The sequence below is a fragment of the Neopsephotus bourkii genome, unplaced genomic scaffold, assembly GCF_033783945.1.
Source record: "Neopsephotus bourkii isolate Nb327-2 ecotype Australia unplaced genomic scaffold, CSIRO-AGI_Nbou_v1 NB_941, whole genome shotgun sequence".
Classification (NCBI taxonomy): domain Eukaryota; kingdom Metazoa; phylum Chordata; class Aves; order Psittaciformes; family Psittacidae; genus Neopsephotus; species Neopsephotus bourkii.
In genome coordinates this window covers 2,038,291-2,060,176 of record NW_026901435.1, presented here as the reverse complement: position 1 = coordinate 2,060,176, position 21,886 = coordinate 2,038,291, and the positions used below count along the sequence as shown (strand labels likewise).

The 21,886-nt window shown below is 42.9% G+C and overlaps 1 protein-coding gene and 1 long non-coding RNA gene across 2 annotated transcripts; one reads left to right on the top strand and one right to left on the bottom strand.

Moving 5' to 3' along the window:
- Positions 1–1,642: 1,642 nt before the first annotated feature.
- On the bottom strand, positions 1,643–14,845 carry LOC133214952 (uncharacterized). The gene is made up of 4 exons (XR_009726279.1): positions 14,710–14,845; positions 13,220–13,331; positions 11,573–11,739; positions 1,643–1,839 (listed from the first exon to the last, which is right to left on the bottom strand). It is a non-coding gene; the product is annotated as an uncharacterized LOC133214952 (long non-coding RNA).
- LOC133214901 (nuclear receptor subfamily 0 group B member 2-like) lies at positions 5,592–10,864 on the top strand. Its single transcript, XM_061358310.1, has 2 exons — positions 5,592–6,215; positions 10,617–10,864. The coding sequence occupies exons 1-2, from the start codon at positions 5,648–5,650 to the stop codon at positions 10,862–10,864; spliced, it is 816 nt and encodes a 271-aa protein (XP_061214294.1). The 5' UTR covers positions 5,592–5,647.
- Positions 14,846–21,886: the final 7,041 nt, after the last annotated feature.

Below are 21,886 nucleotides of genomic sequence, written 5' to 3'. Positions count from 1 at the left end.
GTAAGGGAAGTTTGGGCATGTTAAATTTTGTCACAGGGAAGATTCAATGTATTAGTCCTATACCTCTGGTTGAAGTTAGTCACCCCTCATATATTTCAAATAAAATGCAAATGTCTGAGACTTAGGCTTTTGGACCACAGGTTACTTGTTACACCCTTGCTCATTCCATCATAAATAAAATGTCTAAAGACAAGACTAAAGATATACATTGCATATCAAATCTGCCATCTAAACCTCACTCGCTAATCTGTGGCATTTATAGAGTGCTAATCACTAGATTAGGCATTTACCTTCAGTGATATAAGGCCGACTTAAGTTTAGTATGATAGTGGGCTCCATACTACATTGAAATATTTTACATCTCCGCCAGTGCTCTCAGCAGGGAAGGGGGCTGAAGGGAGGACTCACTTTTCCAGTGCCACTCTGGAGGTGGAACTGCCAACAAGGAACATTTCCCAACTTTGCTTTTTCAAAACTGTACCCATTTTCTACCTTGCTTTCCAGTATTTTCCACTTGCAGAACAATAAGTGGTGCACCTATCTACATTTAAACTGACAGATGGTGCCTGTCCCAGTGCCGATAAGGGTGACTGTACAAACACTGTCTCCTTGGGGGGGGAGCTGTAGAAAAATGGCACAATCTGGTACAAGGTCATTTCTAGTTTATTTTACAATCTCTATATCCCAACCCCCAAGGTGTGCCCTTACAGAAATTTGCCAATTTGCCCTCATAAAGGTTCACCGATTTTTCTAACATGAAGAAATCGAAAGATTGATGTTGGGCAGCTTAAAACTTACTCATGTCTCAAGATTCACACCCCTTCAAAACAAACCTTAACCTTTAATCAAGTAACCATGTTTTATTTTATTCACTTGCATACATGGAATCCATTGCTGCTTTAGAAGCAGGCGTGCCTTTTCTCTAGCTTGGTCACCAAAGACAGATTTAAAACAGGCTTAGTTTCAGTGATAGACACCATTTCACTGGAGGGCCTCCTGGGGCAGCTGCCTCTATTAATTTGCTACTTCTGTTCAAATGACTATCATCAAAAAGAAGTTGATTTTACCAGCCCTCATCAAGTAAAGTATTTTAAGTACATGCTTTACATCAGTCACTTGAGAAGTTCACCCATGGGCCTCCAAGATAAGCTAAGCATGTTTAAATTAACTGTATTTATAATTTACATACCCTTGCTTCAGATTTAAGGCCAAATTGTAGTTTGCCATGGCATTACCTGTTGGATCATAAGCTAAAGATGCTGTTTCAGAGCTTGTTTCCAAACTGAGTGGGCTTTGACTGTGGGGTTATACTTCCCACTGTTTGCCTAGTGAAAGTAGGTAGTCTGAACAGCAGCTCTTGGTTCCTCTAGTTGAGAAACAAACAGCTTTATTGCTCAAGAAAGAGGGTATGCAGCACAAGGTAAGTAGGAGCTGGAACCCTTCTAGGAAGACATCAGTTTTATTACTAGCTGCTTTTGTCATCATTAAGGATGTCAGCAAATCAGGTGTCCTCAAAAGTACCAGTGACATGAGATTCACCCAGAGCCTCCCTCTGTATAAAACACCCAGAGAAAGTCATGTTCTGAAATCCTGTAGATGTTTATAGACCAATTAAATGTTTGGTTTGTTGGCTGTTTTTTTTTTTTTACAGGAGACCAGAGAGATAAGAGATCACTGAATCAAGCAATACGTGCATGTATCAGACTGGTGTGACAGGATGACCTCAAAAAGGCTGCTGACAGCTTCCTAGGAAGATGTTTCCTTCTTGCAGCCCATATGAAGAAATAGCATCAGATTCATCTCCTCCAGAAACGCATCTTACGCAGAGGATGACTAGGGCTGTCAGAAGAATTGCAGAAGGGGTTTGTGAAAATCATCAACTAGGTGTCAAACAATAACTCAGTGTATGTATATGGCAAAAGATGCACATAAGATAAAACACTCCTAACTACACTTCTGACTAAGATGAGAGCCTCTGAGCTGATGACTGTCACTCAGGAGTAAAAGTTGGGGGGTGTGAATGTTTCATGGCAACAACATCTCAGTATGCAGGAGTGACTTCTGGGAAAGACAAAACAGATAACTTCATCTGTGCTTGTATAAATCCATGCTCTCCTGAGTCCTAGATACTATGTCCTGTTCTGATACTTTTCCCACTCCCCTTAAAGAATATCTTAGAAAAGATGCAGGTCTAAGAAAGGTTCAAAGAAGGGCAACAAGGTTTGGAACCTACAGCTCTTTAGTTTGGACAAAGAATGACTGTGGGACCCTTATCAAGATTTATAAAATGAAGCAAGATCTATATACATGTATATATGAGATTATAGGATAGAAATAAACTGACAAAATCACTCTTGTTCAGGAATTCCATAAGCTGTAAATGATTGAAGACAGGAAAAGTACGCATGAGAAGAGCAGTATATATGTACCTCTTTTCCTGGAGGACTCACATTTGGCTACTGCCAAGGTAAGGATGAGATGGCCGCTTAAGCTCCTGTACTATCTGACAAGTCTCTTCAGCCTTCCAAGTAAACTATTTGGCAAATATGGGCTAAGAGCCAAAACCACTACATGCCTTATGCTTTTGCACCCAATAGGATATTTAAGAAAGCGCACAAGTCATTGGGTATTTAAAGTAACAAATATCCCTTAGCTCTGGCTGACTTCCATACACTGACCCTGCCGTTATACACTGGTCGGAGAGGGTAGAAGCATGGGACCATCTATTGCTAGCAGGCAGTTTTTGTGAACCTGGGATTTTAGGAAGAAGTTTGCATTATGGGTGAATCTCCTAAACAGCAAAGGCAAAGATCTGTACCTATTACTTGTAACAGTAACATACATGTGTGCAGAACGACATTACTCAAGGGAGAGATGGAGATGGCAGCTGTGCTTGCAGCAGGACAGTTCCCAGCGATAGTGTGAATATCCATAAGCTGCCTATAGCAGATTTGTGTGTGGACTTAGGATACAGTTTCTTGTTGTGCAAATGGTGGCACTTGTGCCTGGGGAGAAATTCTGGTAGCTTCAGAGAGCATGTGGTGGCAGCAGGTATTTGTGAGGGTGCGCGTGCTTTCCTACTGAAAAAGTGTATAAATGCAAAGCAGAAAGAAGTAACACTGATGTGGCTGTGTCTCACTGTTCTCAAGCCACCATGCTCGAAACAGCATGTATTTGTACAGCATACTTTCTTAACATTTGAAAGTAAGAAGTGTTACTACTGTAGCAAGAAGACTGTAGATGCCTCATATCTAAGTGCATGTGCTGGCAACCATTCTGTAAGATTTAGAAAGAAAAATAACTGTTGTCTAATATATAAGCATAGAGGTGAATTTTAACTGTTGGTCCTCTACATTTGAGAAGATCAGGTCACACAGAAAGCTCATCTCAGGCAATTTTGGATCAGGACCACCCGAGTCAGCTTCACCCGCAATTCCATATTGACTCATGATTCTAAGTAATCATTCTCCCAGAAAAAGCTGATGATGTATTCTTAGCAATTGTACTGAGGCAGTAACCTTTACTCTTTATTTCTGGTAAACAGTCATAAAGCTATTATAACATACCAGGAATTCCTGTTAGAAAAATATCATTTGTTTTTCCTTCTTAGAAATATAGACAATCAAAGGAAATCACTGATGACAAATAGAAATGGTAACCAATGCCTTCGGTTACTGACATCAGGACTCTGCATGTGACTGATGCAGATCTCAGAGAAAAAACTAGGGAAGGAACCAATTTAACCTGGAGTAGAGCTTTAACAAGCACAATTAATAGGAACGATGAATGACGACATGAATCATGAGGGTGAAATGATAGTGAACAGTGAAATGGTGCTGATTTCGGCTGAAGTCAAAGATTTTTCTTCCTTGGAGTAGAGGATTACTGAAACACCACCAGACTCACCTGCAATTAGGAGACAGAACTACTTTTCACAAGCAATCTCTGGGTAAGAATGGTTTCAGCAAGCTCAACCAGTAGCCAGTCTATGTAACTCATGAAGAACCTTGGACCGTATTAGCCCTGCACCTGGAGTTCATTGCATTGACCCTCTGCCCAGCTGGAATTTTACAGTGAGAATAAGAAGAATGAGACTTTCTGGGGACTTCTCTGTTGCTGTGTCATTTAACCTAAAAACCTCTTGGAACCTTAGCAATAGACAGCAGTTGAATGGATGGAGAGGTGGATAAGCGAATCCCATCAGGTGTTCAGTGCTCTGGGCTCCCTGACTCAGCAGCACTACACTTTCAAACTGCTCAACTTTGAAGCAGTCGTCTCTTCCTCCATTTTTATCCCCTCAGAAAGGGAAAATTTTGCAACATAAATATAATGGAGAGGCAAATAAATGGAAATTTTTAAATGGCCCAGCATGGAAAAAGCCAACCAACTGTAGCAAAGGACAAATTTGTGGCTATGCATCTGGTGGCATGGCCTTTACCCACCTGAGGCCTGAGACCTAACAGAAGTGGCTCTTGGAGCTGCTGTTTTTAATGCTCAGGTTTTGTTAAGACATGCTAAGAGCCCAGATGGTAGGGATGTATAAACATTATGCTTGGTGAAAAAAAACTAGTACCTTTTCCCCTGTATAAGAGCAAGCAAGAGAGAGTGAAGTAAAAAACCACTTGAACTAGCAATTTCTTCTTATTCTGGTCCATTTCCTTCCATTCCTGCTATTTAATGCTCCCTGATGTTGGCTGAAGAGTAATGTAGCTCTTGCTCTGCTACAGAAGTTCCTACGTACAACAGTACAAACTGCCATTTTGCTTTCTTTCTTCATCAGTTTTATTTCCACAGCTTGTATGAAGAATATTTCATTACACAGTGAGTCTGGGAGAATTCCATGTGTTCTGTGTTTGAAATTATCGTATGTGAAATGCAGGAGATAACATTGTCATGAACTATAGCAGCTGACTTTCTTTGAAATTTCTCTCAGATCTCCCAGCAATGTTAAGTAATTCCTATGTATGGGATTTCCATCCCTGGGACTTTCAACTGTGATCTGCTTGACACAGGAGCCACATCCTGTTAGCTACAGTTTAAAGTACACACACACTAAAGTGGTCTGTGAAAAGCAGTGTTAGACATCCAGTGTCTCCAGGTAGCTTCTTTCAGCAGGAAATTAAAGTGTCTCCTCAAGGTCCTGCCAGCACAGCATCTTTTGTAAGTATAAGAACATTTCTGTGCATCCCAGAGCATTAGCCAGTGGGCAAGGCAGGTGGATCAATACGAATACCGACAACTTGCTCCTTCTTCTCTGACGGGGTTGCAGTTTCCACTGGGCTTCCCCTCAGGGGCAAGGGGAGTTATAGGTGTTATATGGCTGTAAAAGTGCCGGTGGCGGCGGCAGCAGCAGCACGGAGCCACCGGCAGCAGGCCGGGCGCGGCAGGCGGTGAGCAGCGCCCATGCAGCCAGCCCGTGCCCCGCGGCGCTACCGCAGCCTCATGGTACTCCAGCTGCCCGCAGCCCCGCCTCGTGAGGTGCAAATAAAGTTCAAGGTTGCTTTACAGACCAGGGTCATGCCACTTTTCACCCGCCTGTGTACATAAAAAGCACACAATGGCTCTCTGCGTGGCAGGAATGCTCTTCCCTGCTTGTTGATGCACAACTCCACACGCGCTGCTTCCTTCCACAGGGAGCTCTGGATCTATGGCTACCGAGATCCCACCTGAGAAATATGGGAAATGTCAGTGTGAGACACACCATGCAAAGAGCATCCTGTATCAGATCCTTAACAAAGAGCATGGAAGTGAGACCAAGTGCCAGCTGTATTGCAGCCCCCACGACTCCACAGGAAGTATGGGCTGCTCTTGTGCAGACAGAAGAGTTGTCCTAAAAATGCCAGAAGCCACGTGGAGAAGAGCCTCTGAAGTGCTCCTGAAGACTTTAAATTTCATTAGGAACTTGCCTTCTTTTTATCATGTGCCTTGGGAGGATCAGCTCGTCCTCATACAGCAGAACTGGGCCCCTCTTTTTGTCCTGGGCATGGCACAAGACAGGGTGGATTTTGACCTGAGAGAGATTTCACCCCCTAGCTTACTAAAAAAGATCCTCCTCGATCAGTCTTTGACACCTAGCAATGAACTGGACAGCTCACCACTGGGAGCATCTTTTGCAGAAGTACAGAAGATAAGGAGTTTACTGTGGAAATTCTGGGACCTGGACATAAGTGCAAAAGAATATGCCTATCTTAAAGGAATTATTCTTTTTAATTCTGGTAAGTCCTCAAGGAAATCACATGGCTCATTATGTGCCTAGAAGGATATTTTCATAGACAAATGTTTAATTTCACACTTTCCTATGAATATAGCAAAATGTGCTTAAAAAAACCTATATTCCACAGTTTAATGATTTTCTGCCTGAAGTAGTTTATTTAGGTTCCTTGGATAGTCACCCACTGTAAGCCAAAACAGCTTCTATTAAACAAATCTGAAGTCATAAAGAATTAACCGTGTCACTTCAAATTGATTTCCAGTACAGAAGCCTCACCCTTAGTACAGCAAAAGAGAGGTGGTACATGGGTATGTACATGATGTATTAGAAGCAGTTTAACAAAGACTTCCTCTGTAGCAAGAACACTGGAGAAGATAGCATAATCTATATCATCTGATTTTCATCAGTGAGGCAAAAGGATTCTGGATTGAGGTGGCACAGCTTTTATTTATTTATTTATCCTTTTGTGCCTCTACATTTGAAGTCTGGGACAGCAGTCACAGAGCACACTCAGACTGGTGATTGCATCCTCTCACTTCTGGTGCCAAGTTCAGCCTCCTAGGAAGGAAGGTTGCCTAGGTGAGCACCACGGAGTGGGTGAGTCACTAAAAGCTGAGCTCTAAGCCCACTAAAGTATATGGAAAGACTTATTGACTCCAGTCTGCTCTGGCTCAGATCCCCAGCTCCTTCCATTGAAATCACTGCTGTTGGCTGCACTGTCAGCAGAGTGCTGTACTTGGGATTGCACCAAAAGGATATTTGAGTGCTTTGGTTATTCCATGATAATTCTTGTGGTGAATGGTTTATAGGCTGCTTAAAGGCTGTAGTGACTTTATTTGTTTCCAATAGGATTTAAATTATGGTTTGTGAGATGCAATGTCATCCAGATGTTTGTATTGTCTTGTTTTTGATGCCATAGCATCAAATGAGTGGAGTTCCTTTCAGTGCAAGTTAGTTTCTCAGTTTTTCACAATAAAATCAGGCTGAAAAACCCACTGGTTTTGGCCAGGGTGAGGGTAAGAGGAGAAATCCCTCCTCTGCAGTGGCGTACACAGTTTAACAAGCAAGCATTTTTATTATCTCTGTGGATACAATACAGTTTTCACTTAAAGAAACAGAAGCAATGTAATGGTCTGGATTTGCACCTTCCAATGCCTTCTCCTTCTCCAGGATGCTGTATGAAAGGCCCAGCAGCCCTTCATGCTGTAGACACCATCCAGAGATTCAGGTGACTCCCTAGTTCTTAGGTGGGATGACCCTATTTTCTGGCTGCAGAAGGATACTGGGAGGACTTCAGCTAAGCCTACATTGCCTCCAGATGAAATGAAGAGTTGCAGTCTAACTCTGGGCTGAAACAGGTAGTCAGGGCTTGCACACAGCCCAAATTACACTTCCCCTACCTGCTTTGCTGCAAACAAGCCTGTACAGCTATCATTTCACAATTACTATTCTTAACAGTTTATGAACACTTCCCATCAAACTCAGGAAATGTTTTCTATATACATGCAGCATATTTTCAGCTTAGTTTTAGCTTGATGTTTGGCCAAATATTAATATTCTGCAGGCCTCAGTTCTAAAAGAATTTCAGGCAGCACCACAGTGACATTAAGCCCTCTCCTGGATCATGGGTTACCTTGTGTGGGTTTCCACCAGGAATGTTTCATTCCTGTTAGGACCACTAAAACTGGCTGAGGCAAAGGGGAAGGACTAGGCACAGAGCAATTCAGAGCTCAGCCACAAGCTGAATTTCAACAGGGTGCCCAGAAATTCAGCTGTAGCAGCACAGCTAGGCCAGTGCTTGGGCAAGAGGCATGATGAACAAGTATGGCAAAGCTTAGCTTTACCATAAGTGATCTCATGTGACATAGACACTGTGCTTACCATCATAAAAACCCCTCTGGGGACATGGTGGCAGGCAGCATGGAGTGTAGGTCCCCCCACTGAAGCACAATCTATGCAGTACTTCTGCAGGGGAGGCTCTGTCTGGGTTACTGATTGACCACATCTGGGCTGGCAAGAACCTGTGAAGGGCTTGCAGCCCAGAAAACCAACCGTATCCTGGGCTGCATCAAAAGGAGTGTGACCAGCAGGTTGAAGGAGGTGATCCTGCCCCTCTACTCTGCTCTTGTGAGACCTCACTTGGAGTATTGTGTGCAGTTCTGGTGTCCTCAACATAAAAAGGACATGGATCTGTTGGAACAAGTCCAGAGGAGGGCCATGAGGATGATCAGGGGCCTGGAGCACCTCCCGTATGAAGACAGGCTGAGAAAGTTGGGGCTGTTCAGCCCGGAGAAGAGAAGGCTGCGTGGAGACCTCATAGCAGCCTTCCAGTATCTGAAGGGGGCCTATAGGGATGCTGGGGATGAACTCTTCATTAGGGACTGTAGTGACAGGACAAGGGGTAATGGTTAAAACTTAAACAGGGGAAGTTTAGACTGGATATAAGGAGGAAATTCTTTCCTGTTAGGGTGGTGAGGCATTGGAATAGGTTGCCCAAGGAGGTTGTGAATGCTTCATCCCTGGCAGTGTTCAAGGCTAGGTTGGTCGAGGCCTTGGGTAATATGGTTTAGAGCAGGGTATCCCTGCCCATGGCAGGGGGGTTGGAACTTGATGATCTTAAGGTCCTTTCCAACCCTAACTATTCTATGGTTCTATGAGTAAGTGTCCCACCATTCATGAACAGCACAGAGGGAGGTGAAAGTGCTATTGCTGCTTTTGACACTTGTCTGAAAATAGGAACTACACAAGTGAACAGATTGGAATCACAACAAATAGTGCTATTATTGTATCATTGCCATATATGTATGTGCATGGAGTGTTATATATATATCTTTATCTCCATCAAGACTGCAACAGGACTTCTGTTAAAAAAGGTGCTCTTAAGAGGTTTACAGTTGAACCGGAAATGTGTTTGACTGAATATTATTACAACACATCTCAGAACAGTAAGTTTTTCATTATTTGAAATGAAATTTGGTGTTTGATTTGAAAAAAAGGAACAAAGGGGGAAATTAAGCAAATTTGAATGGATATAAGCAACTGCAATTTCATCCTGAATGTACAAAATCCTGACAACTTCCTTTCCATGAAAAATCTAACACTTGGAACCATTTCACAGCTTGCAGCTGTTGGTAATCATGCAGGAGAAGATGACTTTTCCAAACCCTTTATTTCTGGCTAGCCTGGTTGCAGGCCTTGCTGAGGGTTCTTCTCTGGCAGTGATGTCTAGGGAGAAGAGAGCTGTTAAACACTGAAAAAGGGCAGTCAGCTACAGACAAAAAACCCCAGCCAGCTTCATTTTGCCCTGCTACAGGGCACTAGGCAAGAAGGCAGAACCTCCCACACTTAAACAAATGATCCTGAGACATTCCTGTCTAAGCTATTCAGACCCATAGCAGGGAGGTATGGGATCAGTCACTGTAAAAGATGCTAAATGGGCCTGGAGTGTATGTTGGAGGACAGGTTAAAGAAAACATCAGAGGTTGGAGAGGCAGGAGTCAAAATTTGTGGATTCATGCGGCTCCTGTCCAGGCTGCAGCAATTCTAGGAAACAAAAGACGGTGCTAGCCTAAGGCGGTGGAGACAGGAGGGAAGAAGTTTCTGAGAGCTACATGACAAGGTGATACCACCAGAAGCAGAGGATAAACAAGGGGTGTCCTTTTAACTGACCCCTGGCAACCACAAAGACCCTCAGTAATCCAGAAGGTTTGAAGTCACATGCTATGGAAGGTAAGTGACTGAGGCTCAAGGCCACTTGTTCATAGCGCAGAGACCTCTTCCACTTCAGAAATGACTGAGGAATGGGAGTGCAAGAACAGGAAATACAATTATCTGTCCTGCTCCTGTGGGTCATGATACATCTCACAGAGAACCTTTATGCTCTTTTTAGACTGTAAATAAAGATATCTAGGTAGTATGGTGAATCATAGTGCCCCAGCTTAGTCTAGCAAGCAGAGGAAGGAGACAGGGCTGGGTAAGCTGTAAACTTGTATCTTCAGACTGCCAGCCTGCTTGCTGCTTCAAAGCACCACCTCTATCTTCCTGATGTTGCCTGCCTAATTTAGATTAGAACTGGCAGGTTTCCACGTACTCAGACTGCAGTATCAGCATCAGCTGGTGGGTGGACAACACTATAAAGCTGCTTCTCCATCTCTACCGAGTCAGTTACCTCCTGTTACCATTTCTGGATGTAATGTAATGGGCTGGATTCCAATGTGTTTACAATGCTGCACCATCCTCCTTCACATGACAGAACTATGCATACCAAAAAGTATGTTTAGAAAGTTTTTATTGTTTTTTAGAGAAAGTAGTTCTACAACCTAGAAAGCCAGAAATCCATCATTACAAAGGACCCAGAATTAAAGTGTTCACTCAAGATTCATTATTTTGATTTTTGTTTTGACAGGATGCCATGCCCTAAAATGTCTCCTGTATGTACAAACACTGCAGCAGGAAGCTCAGCAAGTCTTGATGGAGTTTATCTCAACAATGTTCCACAGAAACCTAAGCAGGTTTGCTTGGATTCTTCAGCTAATAGCCTCTCTTCAAGACATTGATGCAGATGCTATTGAAGAGCTCTTCTTCAGGCCCATCCTAGGAGAGGCCACCCTAAATATATTACTTCTAGAAACTCTGTATATCAAGCCAGAATGACTTTGAAAACAAATGACAACTGTGCTCTCAAATACCTATTTTTGAAGAGATGAGAGGATTTTATGAGCTAAACACATTTCAGACAAATCATTGATTCATCTTTGTAAGCCATAAATATTTTTTTGTATGATGAAGTAATTGTGTAACATTTTAGAATTAAAAGCAGAGTAATCTATGCCTTTTATGATTCTGTGTGCTTTTGAAAACCTTTAGTATAACATATTTGAAGACTGTCTAGGGGCACCAGCATACTTTCCAGTTGTGCCTGGTATTATTTCTAGTGAGCATCTTCATAGCTTTTGAAAACTGTACTATATGCCTTGGTTTTACAGAAGTTTTTGCTTTCAGGAAAAAAGAGTAGTGATAAATATTATCAGTACATCACCAGCTGAAGATGAATACATACATAAAAAGCTGATCAATGGTAGGATCAGTATAAATCCTTCCTTCACGTGGGGTGTTATTGCCTGATCCCAAACCCTTTTCTGTTCCACTGTAAACTCTAGTCATTGGCTGTAATTGCTTGATGAAGCACCCCCTTACTAATTGCTTTCTTACAGGTTCCTTTCCTAAGTCTTGCAGTAAACTGTGGGCATTAAATCCCTCTCCCATTATTCACCATCATAAGCAGCACAACTAATGTAGCCCAGTTTCCTACATATTTAAGACATTTTGCGTTTAGCCCCCCCTGCAGCCTTCTATAATTACCCTAATTTCCCTCCAAACAGATGTCAGATGTTCCTTGGACAGCAGAAATGCTGAAATATGGTTTCCTACAGATGTGCACAATCTGTTCATCCCTCTCTTGCTGCAAGAGTTCCATGTCTCCACCTCCAAGTGTGTTGTGGCATCACCTCTCACTGTCTTCTATCTGGCTGGCTGGAAAAGAGGCAGCGCATGCTGGGGCTGGTGCCAAGCTATGTGTGTGCTCACTGGTTATCCATCAAGATAAAAACACCATTAAGCTTATACTTTAGCAGCATTTGGGAAGCTATTTGTATCTCTTCTCTGTCCCATTCCTCTCCCAAGTTTCCTCTACGTTTCCATGAAAGAAAAATTAATTTTTGATGGTTTTTTTTTTTTCAGTAGAGGGTCCACTCTAGTTTTGTTTGCCAAGGGGGCTCAAATTCACCAAACGGGGACTGACAGGCAGATAGACAGAAAGGAGGACAAAGGGTATGATAGTGTAATCCATGCTTCCTTAGAAAGTCAAGCTAAAATCGTAAGAAAAAGACTCACATATATATACATGCACACATCGACACATATTTACATAGAGATGGATATTCAAAGGACTTTAAAAGAAAGTCGACCAAGGAAAAAAGAAGTTTAAATAAGACAAAGAGTTTACTACGTACCACTTTTGACCAAGTACTATATGTTTCTCCCCCTCCCTCTACCCCCCCTTTGGTAACTGAGGAATAAATTGTAAAATCAAGAGGAAGAAAACAAACCCCAAACAAGACAAGAAAGACAACTGAGCCCCTGGGTATCAGTAATCATGGAAGTAACAACCTCTACAGTAAACATAACTCACCCTCTTGTGTTACAAGCTACCCAAACCTTTCAGAAATGCCGCTTTTTGGACTGATGTTTTCCATGGAAAGGCTTCAAGCGAGCAGTTTTCAGTAAGTTTGTGTTAAAATGGTTCAATAGTATTGACACAGATCAAGTGGTAAGTGGTAAAGGTGTTTCATAGCTGCTTGTGTTAATGGAAACATTAGTTCAAGAGGTTTGCATTTTGTCTGTTCTAAGATTCACCCAAGAAGTATACATCCAAAACCTTTATTTTGGTATTGACAATACCATATGGTAGTTGACATACGAGTTTCTCTCAAACACTGCCCAAGTCCCAACAGCTTTCAACTTCTGGCTACTATAAATGCTCCACTTGTACAAGTGGCAGTGGAGCACAGGCCAGGGTTGCAAAAGCAGGACCCAGCTGGCATGCAGCAGCTTCTGCAGTAAGAATGGGAGGAAGATCCATGCTCTGATCTCAGTGCTCTCACTGCTGGTGTGGAGACAGCAGGGAGGGGAAGAAACACCCTCAGTGCAGTGGGAACAGGGAGGAATTTTGGACAGAAGTAAAAAGTACAGAACACGTAAAATGAGAAATTGTCATGGGTGGTTAGAGACAGGAGCAAAAAGGAAGGTCAAAAAAAAAAAAAAAGCAGGAGAGGGGGAGAGAAGCATCTTATTAATAGAGCTAATTTCTGTGTAGCGTCCAACTTACCTTCATAAGCCAAAGGCCTGCCCACTGATTCATGAACAACCTGAAACCAGGATGAGGTTTGTGACTCAGTAGCCTGAATTTCAAGCTACTGAGAGCACATCAGTCTATGCTCAAAGCTTTACTTATCAAAATCTGCTTCAAGGTCTTTGGCTTTATCTCCAAGATATACAATGGCTTCAATTCAACTTTGAATTGGAAGGCACAATGCCAACAAGTTCCCATGGCTTGGCTCACCTGGAAGACAATGCTTTATCTGCTGACTACTCTGTGTCTATGCAACCAGCTGTTTGGAAAGAATGCCTAGTGCTCCACAGTGAAGATCCTGGTCAGCATCTTGAGTTTTCAAGATGGTGTTATCTTCTACCACAAAGGCAAATACTAGGTTTCAAGGGGAACTCTCACTCATGGACTTCACCTCACTGTGCTCTGAATGCAAAATTCTGTCCTTCAACAGGCCTTTAACAAAACATATCTTTAGTACTTATGCAGTTAAAGAAAAACAACCACCTTGAGTTAAAGCTCTATGTAATCAAACATTACCTCATAGACATCACAAAGCAAGCATAAATATTAGCAGTAATTTGCTTGATATACTGTTTAAACGGGTTGACATACCATTGCTTTGCTGAGGACAGAGTAAGAATCTGTACCTAATATAACTAGGCTGCTGCATATGAAGGTGGATGCTGTGAAGACACAAGAGGCAGGCAGAAACAGGAGAAGTGAGGGATCATGAGCAGAGGTTAGTAGCAAAAGCAGGAGCTCTCTCTGGAAGAAGGAAAGGTACAGAACAAGACAGCCTTTAGAAGTGGAGGGGAATAACACATAGGAATGGAGAGGCAGAGAGAAATTAACAGAATGCAAGGGGAAGGTAAGGGAAAATTCTCTCTTTCCCTTCTACCCACAGAACAATCAAACAAACGATTAAAAAACAATGAGGAGAGAAAGGTTTGTCACCACTCAAGGAATTATTACTTTTGCTTCTGGAATGTAAACCACTTTTTCTCCTGCTGTAAATCCACCAGCAAATCATGTGCATCCACGCCTCCTAGTGCCCAGAAGATGACAGTATTGCCACCACAGAATGGAAGCTTAGCTGATGGAGACCTGCCAAATAAATTACCTAGCACTGCTGATAACCCAGACAGAGCTTTCACTCAGAGGCACCTCTCCTTTCCCAGCTGGTGACTGCTGTATGACAGCATTTTTAAGTTGTCAGAAGAAACTTGCATTTGCAAAATCAAGAATGAAAACGTAAATTTATTTTGCTTGTGAGACCTTGCTCTAGCCTCCTTTTGAATATTATCATAAGCTCTTTTAATGATCTGATTACAAACTCCTGTGGTTTCCTCTCAGGACTCCCTACCTTACATGGAGCAAACAATTGCCTCTGCTGTGGGGTTTTGTTATGACTGTGCAATGGAGGAGGCTGCTGTCTGCTAAGACTCAGTGTGGGGCAGCCACGTAAAGTCAAGAGGCATTACTTCAGGCATTCCAGAGTGGTATGTGTCTCAGAATAAATCTGCTACTAACAGTGTTAACTGGAATACAAGCTTTCTGTTTTCACCATGGCCAACACGGCGCTGGGGGAAGCATGGTTTGTAGAACTCACATCTGCAGTCCAGGTTACAACAAGCTGTGTTTCACACTTCCAAAATGATGCATAGTGCTGCAAGCACCGAAGAGTCAGTCTGTACACATCCAAAGTGCAGGAAAGCTTTCAGTGGCTCTAGTCTTGCTGCTTTTCATTCCTTCATTGTCAAAAGAAATCACAATGTTATTGTGATATTTGTTTTGTGACACATCTTTGAAGATATTAACCAGTGTTTTTAAAGAGCTAACAAATACTATACCTGAGTACCTAAGAAAATCCCACTGAAAATGAGTATTTCTGTGTTCTCTGCTATACTCAATATCACACAGTAAAATAATGTGGAAGCCTACACATTACAGGGAAAGAATAAAAAGAGAAGATACTGAAGAAGCACTAAGGCAGCAATCCTATGGCAAAAACAACATGCCATTTACTATGGAGGGATCTACCTTGAAAGTAAGTCGTTCTCTCTGTACAGAACAGACATGAGCATGCTCTGAGGGAGAAAAGCCTCCCCTCTCTTAGACACCTGCCTTAGGTTTGGATGAAAGCACTATGACAAAAAAAAAAGGATCTCATTGAAGCCGGTGTTGCTAATTGTACAGATATCCTCAGTCTTTTCGAGTGGGTCAGGAGAAGGAGGGTGAGTCAGTAGTTCGGTTTTGCTTGGGCTTGTTATCAGTTGTTGTCCTAGGTGAGGTTGTGATTTTGAAAGTACAAGTTGTCGTTCTTCCTGTGGGCTTGCTGTCTCTCTGCCTGGGGAGGGGGGGGTAGCAGAAATGTTGCAAGATGACGCACTCCACATCTCACCTAAGATAAGAACTCCTTCATCAAAGGAAGACATAGCCACAGCTATCTCTAGCAGGCAGTCTCAGGAGCCAAGAATACAAAGTTTCAAGTAGCGTGAGAATGGTCCCATTTCAGTCACAAGAGAAACAGCGCAAGCCATGCACACTCACATAAGTCATAGATGTTTACTAGGAGTGTAGAATGGAATTTTAGTGTGGTTGTGACAGTAGTCAGGATGTCAGAAGAGGAATTTGCAAAATAAAGGTCTTTTTATGGAGATGACCACGCAGCGAAGGGTCTAACGATCTATCCCCACCAGATCTTATTATCAATTAAAAATAATCTGTCATATGCCTAATATATACAAACATTTGTTTCCAAATATCCAAATGTCAGTCAGTGTACTGGAGCATGACTTGTTGCAGTAGATAGCTGTGGCCACTGCAGCGTGAGCAGTGGGTCGTACATTTGTTGAGGAGCCACGTAACTTCTGGGAGCATGACAGACAAGGAAGGGATGCTCTTAACTAGGAGGATCAGCGGCATCACCTCCACTGCATAGTGTTGTCTAGGAACTCAGCACAATTGGGAGAGCAATCAAAGATGTAAGTCATCATTACTGGTGACATGTCGTACACAGCGCTGGTGAATCAGATCTCACCAGTAAATCAAACACCACACTGTCATACAGACACGACCAGAAAGATGTTGCATGCACTCCTGAGCATGCCAGTGTGGTACCCTGGATTACTAGATGTTGCTACTATGTTTCTTCTGGGATCTCAAGTCACTTCAGCCCTGATATATCAGCTTGTACAGTCTAATCTAAGTAGTTTTCACACTTTTCTGAGGCACTGAACATAAGCACCCAGCACAGCCCTCTGAGGGTGTATGGATAGGTGTGGACTCCCTCGCCCACACTTCAACTTAGGCAAAAGTAAGCCAGTTCAGATCTGAAAGTTATATATTTGCACAGATTAAACAACTTGGGTACACCCCTGGGCCACTTTAGCTGCACAGATTCCAGATGTGGGTGGCATTTAGTTGGCTTGGAAAGTGAGGCAAATACGTGTCTGTCTGCACCTGTCATGGTCAATAAGTATGAGTCAACAGCATCATTATTAAGAAAATAAGATTAGGGCAGGGACTAGTAAGGTCCTCCTGCAACATCCAGTCTGATCTCTCTTATAATGGATATCAATCTCGTATATAATTACATCCCCAAATTTATCAAGCTCCACCTGGAGATAATCTAGGATGTGACTACATGCTCTGCTCCTAATAGGATAGTATGTAGCCTGATCCAATTGTTAGGAACTTTCTAATTACAATTCAAGATTATTAACAACTAATATATGCACATCTTTTCCTGTACCAACATTGACATTCAATTCATTCAATTCAAATATCAGTTAATTCAGTTCATTCAATTAAAATATCATCTCCAAGGTGTTCATCCAAGATACATTGCAAATAAAAGACAGACTATGGACAACGTAGGCCCTCCTTGGAAGCTATCAGGAAAGCTGGCTACCCTGGATTTGGAGAAGGCTGAGGTTCTTAATGACTTCTTTGCCTCTGTCTTCACTAGCAAACGCTCTGACCACACCACCCAAGTCTTGGAAGGCAGATGCAGGGACTGTGAGAATGGAGACCTTAGGCCCACTGTAGAAGAGGATCTGGTTCAAGACCATCTTAAAAACCTGAATGTACGTAAGTCTATGGGACCTGATGAAATCCATCCGTGGGTCCTGAAGGAGTTGGTGAATGAAGTTGCTAAGCCACTGTCCATCATATTTGAAAAATCATGGCAGTCAGGTGAAGTTCCCGACGACTGGAAAAAGGGAAATATAACCCCCATTTTCAAGAAGGGGAAAATGGATGACCCAAGGAATCACAGACCAGTCACTCTCACCTCTGTGCCTGGCAAAGTCTTGGAGCAGATTCTCCTGGAAGGCATGCTAAGGCACATGAAAAACAACAAGGTGCTTGGTGACAGCCAGCATGGCTGACCAATTTGGTGGCCTTCTGTGATAGGGCTACAGAACTGATGGACAGGGGTAGAGCAGTTGATGTCATCTACCTGGATTTGTGTAAAGCACTCGACACTGTCCCACACAACATCCTTGTCTCTAAACTGGAGAGACATCAATTTGATGAATGGACCACTTGGTGGATAAAGAACTGGCTGGATGGCTGCATGCAAAGAGTTGTGGTCAGTGGCTCAGTGTCCAGCTGGAGACCAGTAATGAGTGGAGTCCCTCAGGGATCGGTGTTGGGACCGGACTTGTTCAACATCTTCGTTGCTGACATGGACAGTGGGATTGAGTGTGCCCTCAGCAAGTTTGCTGATGACTCCAAGCTGTGTGGTTCGGTTGATACGCTGGAGGGAAGGAATGCCATCCAGAGGGACCTTGACACGCTTGTGAGGTGGGCTGATGCCAACCTCACGAAGTTTAACCATGCCAAGTACAAGGTCCTACACCTGGGTCGGAGCAATCCCAGGCACAGCTACAGGTTGGGCAGAGAAGAGATTCAGAGCAGCCCTGCAGAGAAGGACTTGGGGGTGCTGGTCGATGAAAAAATGAGCATGAGCTGGCTTCAGTGTGCACTTGCAGCCCAGAAAGCCAACCATATCCTGGGCTGCATCAAAAGGAGCGTGACCAGCAGGTCGAAGGAGGTGATCCTGCCCCTTTACTCTGCTCTCGTGAGATCTCACTTGGAGTATTGTGTACAGTTCTGGTGTCCTCAACATAAAAAGGACATGGAACTGTTGGAACTAGTCCAGAGGAGGGCCATGAGGATGATCAGGGGACTGGAGCATCTCCTGTGTGAAGACAGGCTGAGAAAGTTGGGGCTGTGCAGCCTGGAGAAGGTAAGGCTGTGTGGAGACCTCGTAGCAGCCTTCCAGTATCTGAAGGGGGCTTATAGGGATGCTGGGGAGGGACTCTTCATTAGGGAGTGTAGTGATATGACAAGGGGTAATGGGTTAAAACTTAAACAGGGGAAGTTTAGATTGGATATAAGGAGGAAATTCTTTCCTGTTAGGGTGGCGAGGCACTGGAATGGGTTGGCCAAGGAGGTTGTGAGTGCTCCATCCCTGGCAGTGTTCAAGGCCAGGTTGGACAGAGCCTCGGGTGCCATGGTTTAGTGTGAGGTGTCCCTGCCCATGGCAGGGGGGTTGGAACTTGATGATCTTAAGTTCCTTTCCAACCCTAACTATTCTATAGTTCTATGATTCTATGATATTTATAGACAAAGTTTGTTCCCTATCCATCTGCTTCTGGTAGCCCCTCCTATAATGCTTACTCTGATAGTTTTCAGCTTTTGGTCTGTATCTCATTCTCTTGGTTTTGACCCAACACTACGTTCACTTATCTGCTTGAGTCAGAGGATGAATCTCTGGTAAAGAGGTGAATCTCGTATTTGCTCCCATCTGTTCTCTCCTACACCTGGAGGTTGCTTTGTTTCCTGGTTTATGTCAGTCTCATGTATGGCTTCATTGCTCTGTCTTAGGCTCCACCTCTTTGCTATCTCAATCACAGCTTCCTCTCCTCTTTTGCAACTGGCTTTCCTAATCTTTTTTGCTGTTCCATCATCTGCTTGCTTTTTCACATCCTTTTCCTTTATGGGAGATTCATTTCTCAACTGATTCTTCTGTACCAGTGTGTCTTTTTTATTTTTGTTTTGCAACTGCATCCTTTTTCCTCTCTTTGGGTTCTCTTCCTAGATCCCTGCCTTAAAGGATGAAAATCCCCAGACGTCTTCCTCCAAGTTACTACATAAACCACTGTTGCTGGTTGTTTGTTTTGGGCAGGCAGAACATTGCTTGCAAGAACAGTTTTTCCTTCAGTGTTGTCTGTAGCAGTCTTTCACAAGAAGCTGAATGCGTGCAGCTGTATGTAGGCAGTTGCTTTGACAGTACATATGAAACCAACAGTAAGTCTTGTCCCACCTCCTGGCACACTTGAAGGAAAACAACCCCAGGCATTCTCTACTGCAATGTAAATCATCCCCGTAACCTGCACAACTGAACAAAAACACCCCTATTTTCTGTCTCATCCTACTTCTCAGCATGCTAAGAAAAGTGTACTAAGCAAGCACACTTCTCTCTTTCCACTAATCTCATTGCTGGGTGATGTGAGAAGCCTAGCAGGGAAGACAGAGCAAGATGGTATAGATCACGAGCCTTCACACCATAATCACATGCCTAGGCAATATACACTGTCCTGCTGCTCTCCTTTTGACTTCTCCAGCTTCTACTGTCGTGCCTGAGAACCCCCTTTCGAAGAAAACTCATTCATTAACTTGAGTTAGTTCAGATGAAGGATTTTCCTTCCATCTTACAGTGAAATGTTATCCCTTCTTTGCATTCTGAAATATGTTTTAGTTTACTGGGAGCTTCTCAAAAGAAAGTACTGGAAATTTCAAATTTGCAGTTTATTACTTAGTTCAAGAAAAACAAAACTAATGTTTTGTTTGATGCTCTCCACAAAAGGAGATGAGACAGAATAGCGATAAAAATTAATATTGGGGTTTGTTTTTTTTTTGTTGCTGAAGCAGATAACTTGTCATGTTCTTGTCTTTACTACATTCACCTCAGAAAGTAGATGGAATATACAAAATCCTGCAAAGGGGGCTGACCTTAGTCCTCTTGGACACAGCTCAGGAGAAATCAAGGAGGTTCATGGCCATAACTCCTAAGGAGGATGCAGTGAGTCTGAGTCTTGTTTAGGTCCTTGCATTCTCAAAATATGACAGTATCTCAGAACATGTTTATCCTTTTCTGGGGTAGACTTTCATATATGACTGTAAAACAATGAAAGGACCAAAGGAACAGGATTTGGGCCCAGCTGAGTAAGCAGTTCTTGATATTTCTGACACAACTGTGCAAAAATCATATGGAAAACAGCCTCATAACAGACAAACAGTCTTCCCTAGATTCAGGCATTTGGTAAACCACATGTGAATTCATACAGACTAGAAGGACCTTTCCTTTCTGGAGATCAAAATATTTCATACAACTTCTGTCTTTTAAAAATGTAAGGCACAATAAGTGATCACCTTGATCTTTATGATTGTTCCTCCCTTTTCCATGAAGGTAAGCAAATCACCTCTTTCCCAGACTCAGTCAACAGCATTAACCAATGTGCTGTTAGGCACCAAGCTGCTGAGAGCACAGCAGCATCATTAGTATTTACTACTAGAGATCACTTCATGTGAAAACCAAGCCAGAGGCCACAGTTCTGCTGTGGGCTCCGAGGGCAAATTATAAAGTGTACACAGCTTGCACTATGTATTGCACTTCATGACACTTAGAAGTTCCCAGCAGCCTGTCCTTCCTAGAGCATGACCAGCCCTACTGAACACAGCCCCCACGACAAACACACTTGCCTAGTGACTCCCGTTTTTCAACAGATCTTTCAAAGACAGTGATTTTTGACTGTTGAATGGCTCACGGCACAGTAGAAAAAGTATCGCTTGTCTGGTTTCACACAGGGTCCAAATTCAGCCTCCTTACACACTGCAGCTCCTCTCCTATGGGCTACACTGCATCTTTCCTAGACTAGGGCATCCCTAATCTAGAGAGTTACAAGGTAGAAATAGGGCAGAGTGATCTATGGATCAACTCTAACACTAAACCATTTGGACTAAGACTGCTGTCAGATGCTGTGCTGAATTAGCTTCGATCCATTTGACAGCTTTCTGAAATCTGTGATTTATTTGTGAAGGAAAAAAATGGCTGTTGAAGATGACCCATGTTTTATGTAAACAGCCATGGTGGCCATGGGACTGGGATGTGCACAGGCAGTATTTCTGTAACTATATTCAAGTCAATAGAATCTGTTGCTTAAGTTATCTTGTGGTACCAGCATTCTTACGGGGCTTGGGATTTTTAACTAGTAAAGATTCCTGTTCATATACACAGTTGCCCACAGGATTGCCCCTGTCTGGACTGGGCAGATAAAACACACTGACAGAACCAGATACTGAATCCAAATCCAAGTAGACTTGTCGACCTTACAAATACTAGAACTACAGCTTGTGTGCTTACTGTCAGTGTTCCCAGGGAACACCAGGGGGGAAGAAAGAATTCCTTTCTTCCAAACCCAATTGCCTGGGACAAACGAGATGCATTGTGAGTTGCTATAACACATTTTTCTGTGAATAATAGATTTCAGTTGCTCTACTGTAGCTCAGACACATTAAAACTGCATTGAGCTGTATTTCTCTGCATATCAGACTAATCAATAACAAATCAACAAAATGTCCCTCCTCTGCTTTTCCTCCTCTCAAGTGTTAACTTAACAAACAGGTATGGTGAACTGCAGCTGTAACATATTTTGTGGAATTGCTATTTCTTTCTTTGGCATGAGTTTGTTACATAAACATACAGAAAAATCTGC

Excerpts from the sequence above, each read along its gene's own strand:
- LOC133214901 (XM_061358310.1), top strand. The coding sequence starts at position 5,648 with ATGGCTACCGAGATCCCACCTGAGAAATATGGGAAATGTCAGTGTGAG. Across the intron at positions 6,216-10,616 it reads AATTATTCTTTTTAATTCTG|GATGCCATGCCCTAAAATGT; the intron begins GTAAGTCCTCAA and ends TTGTTTTGACAG.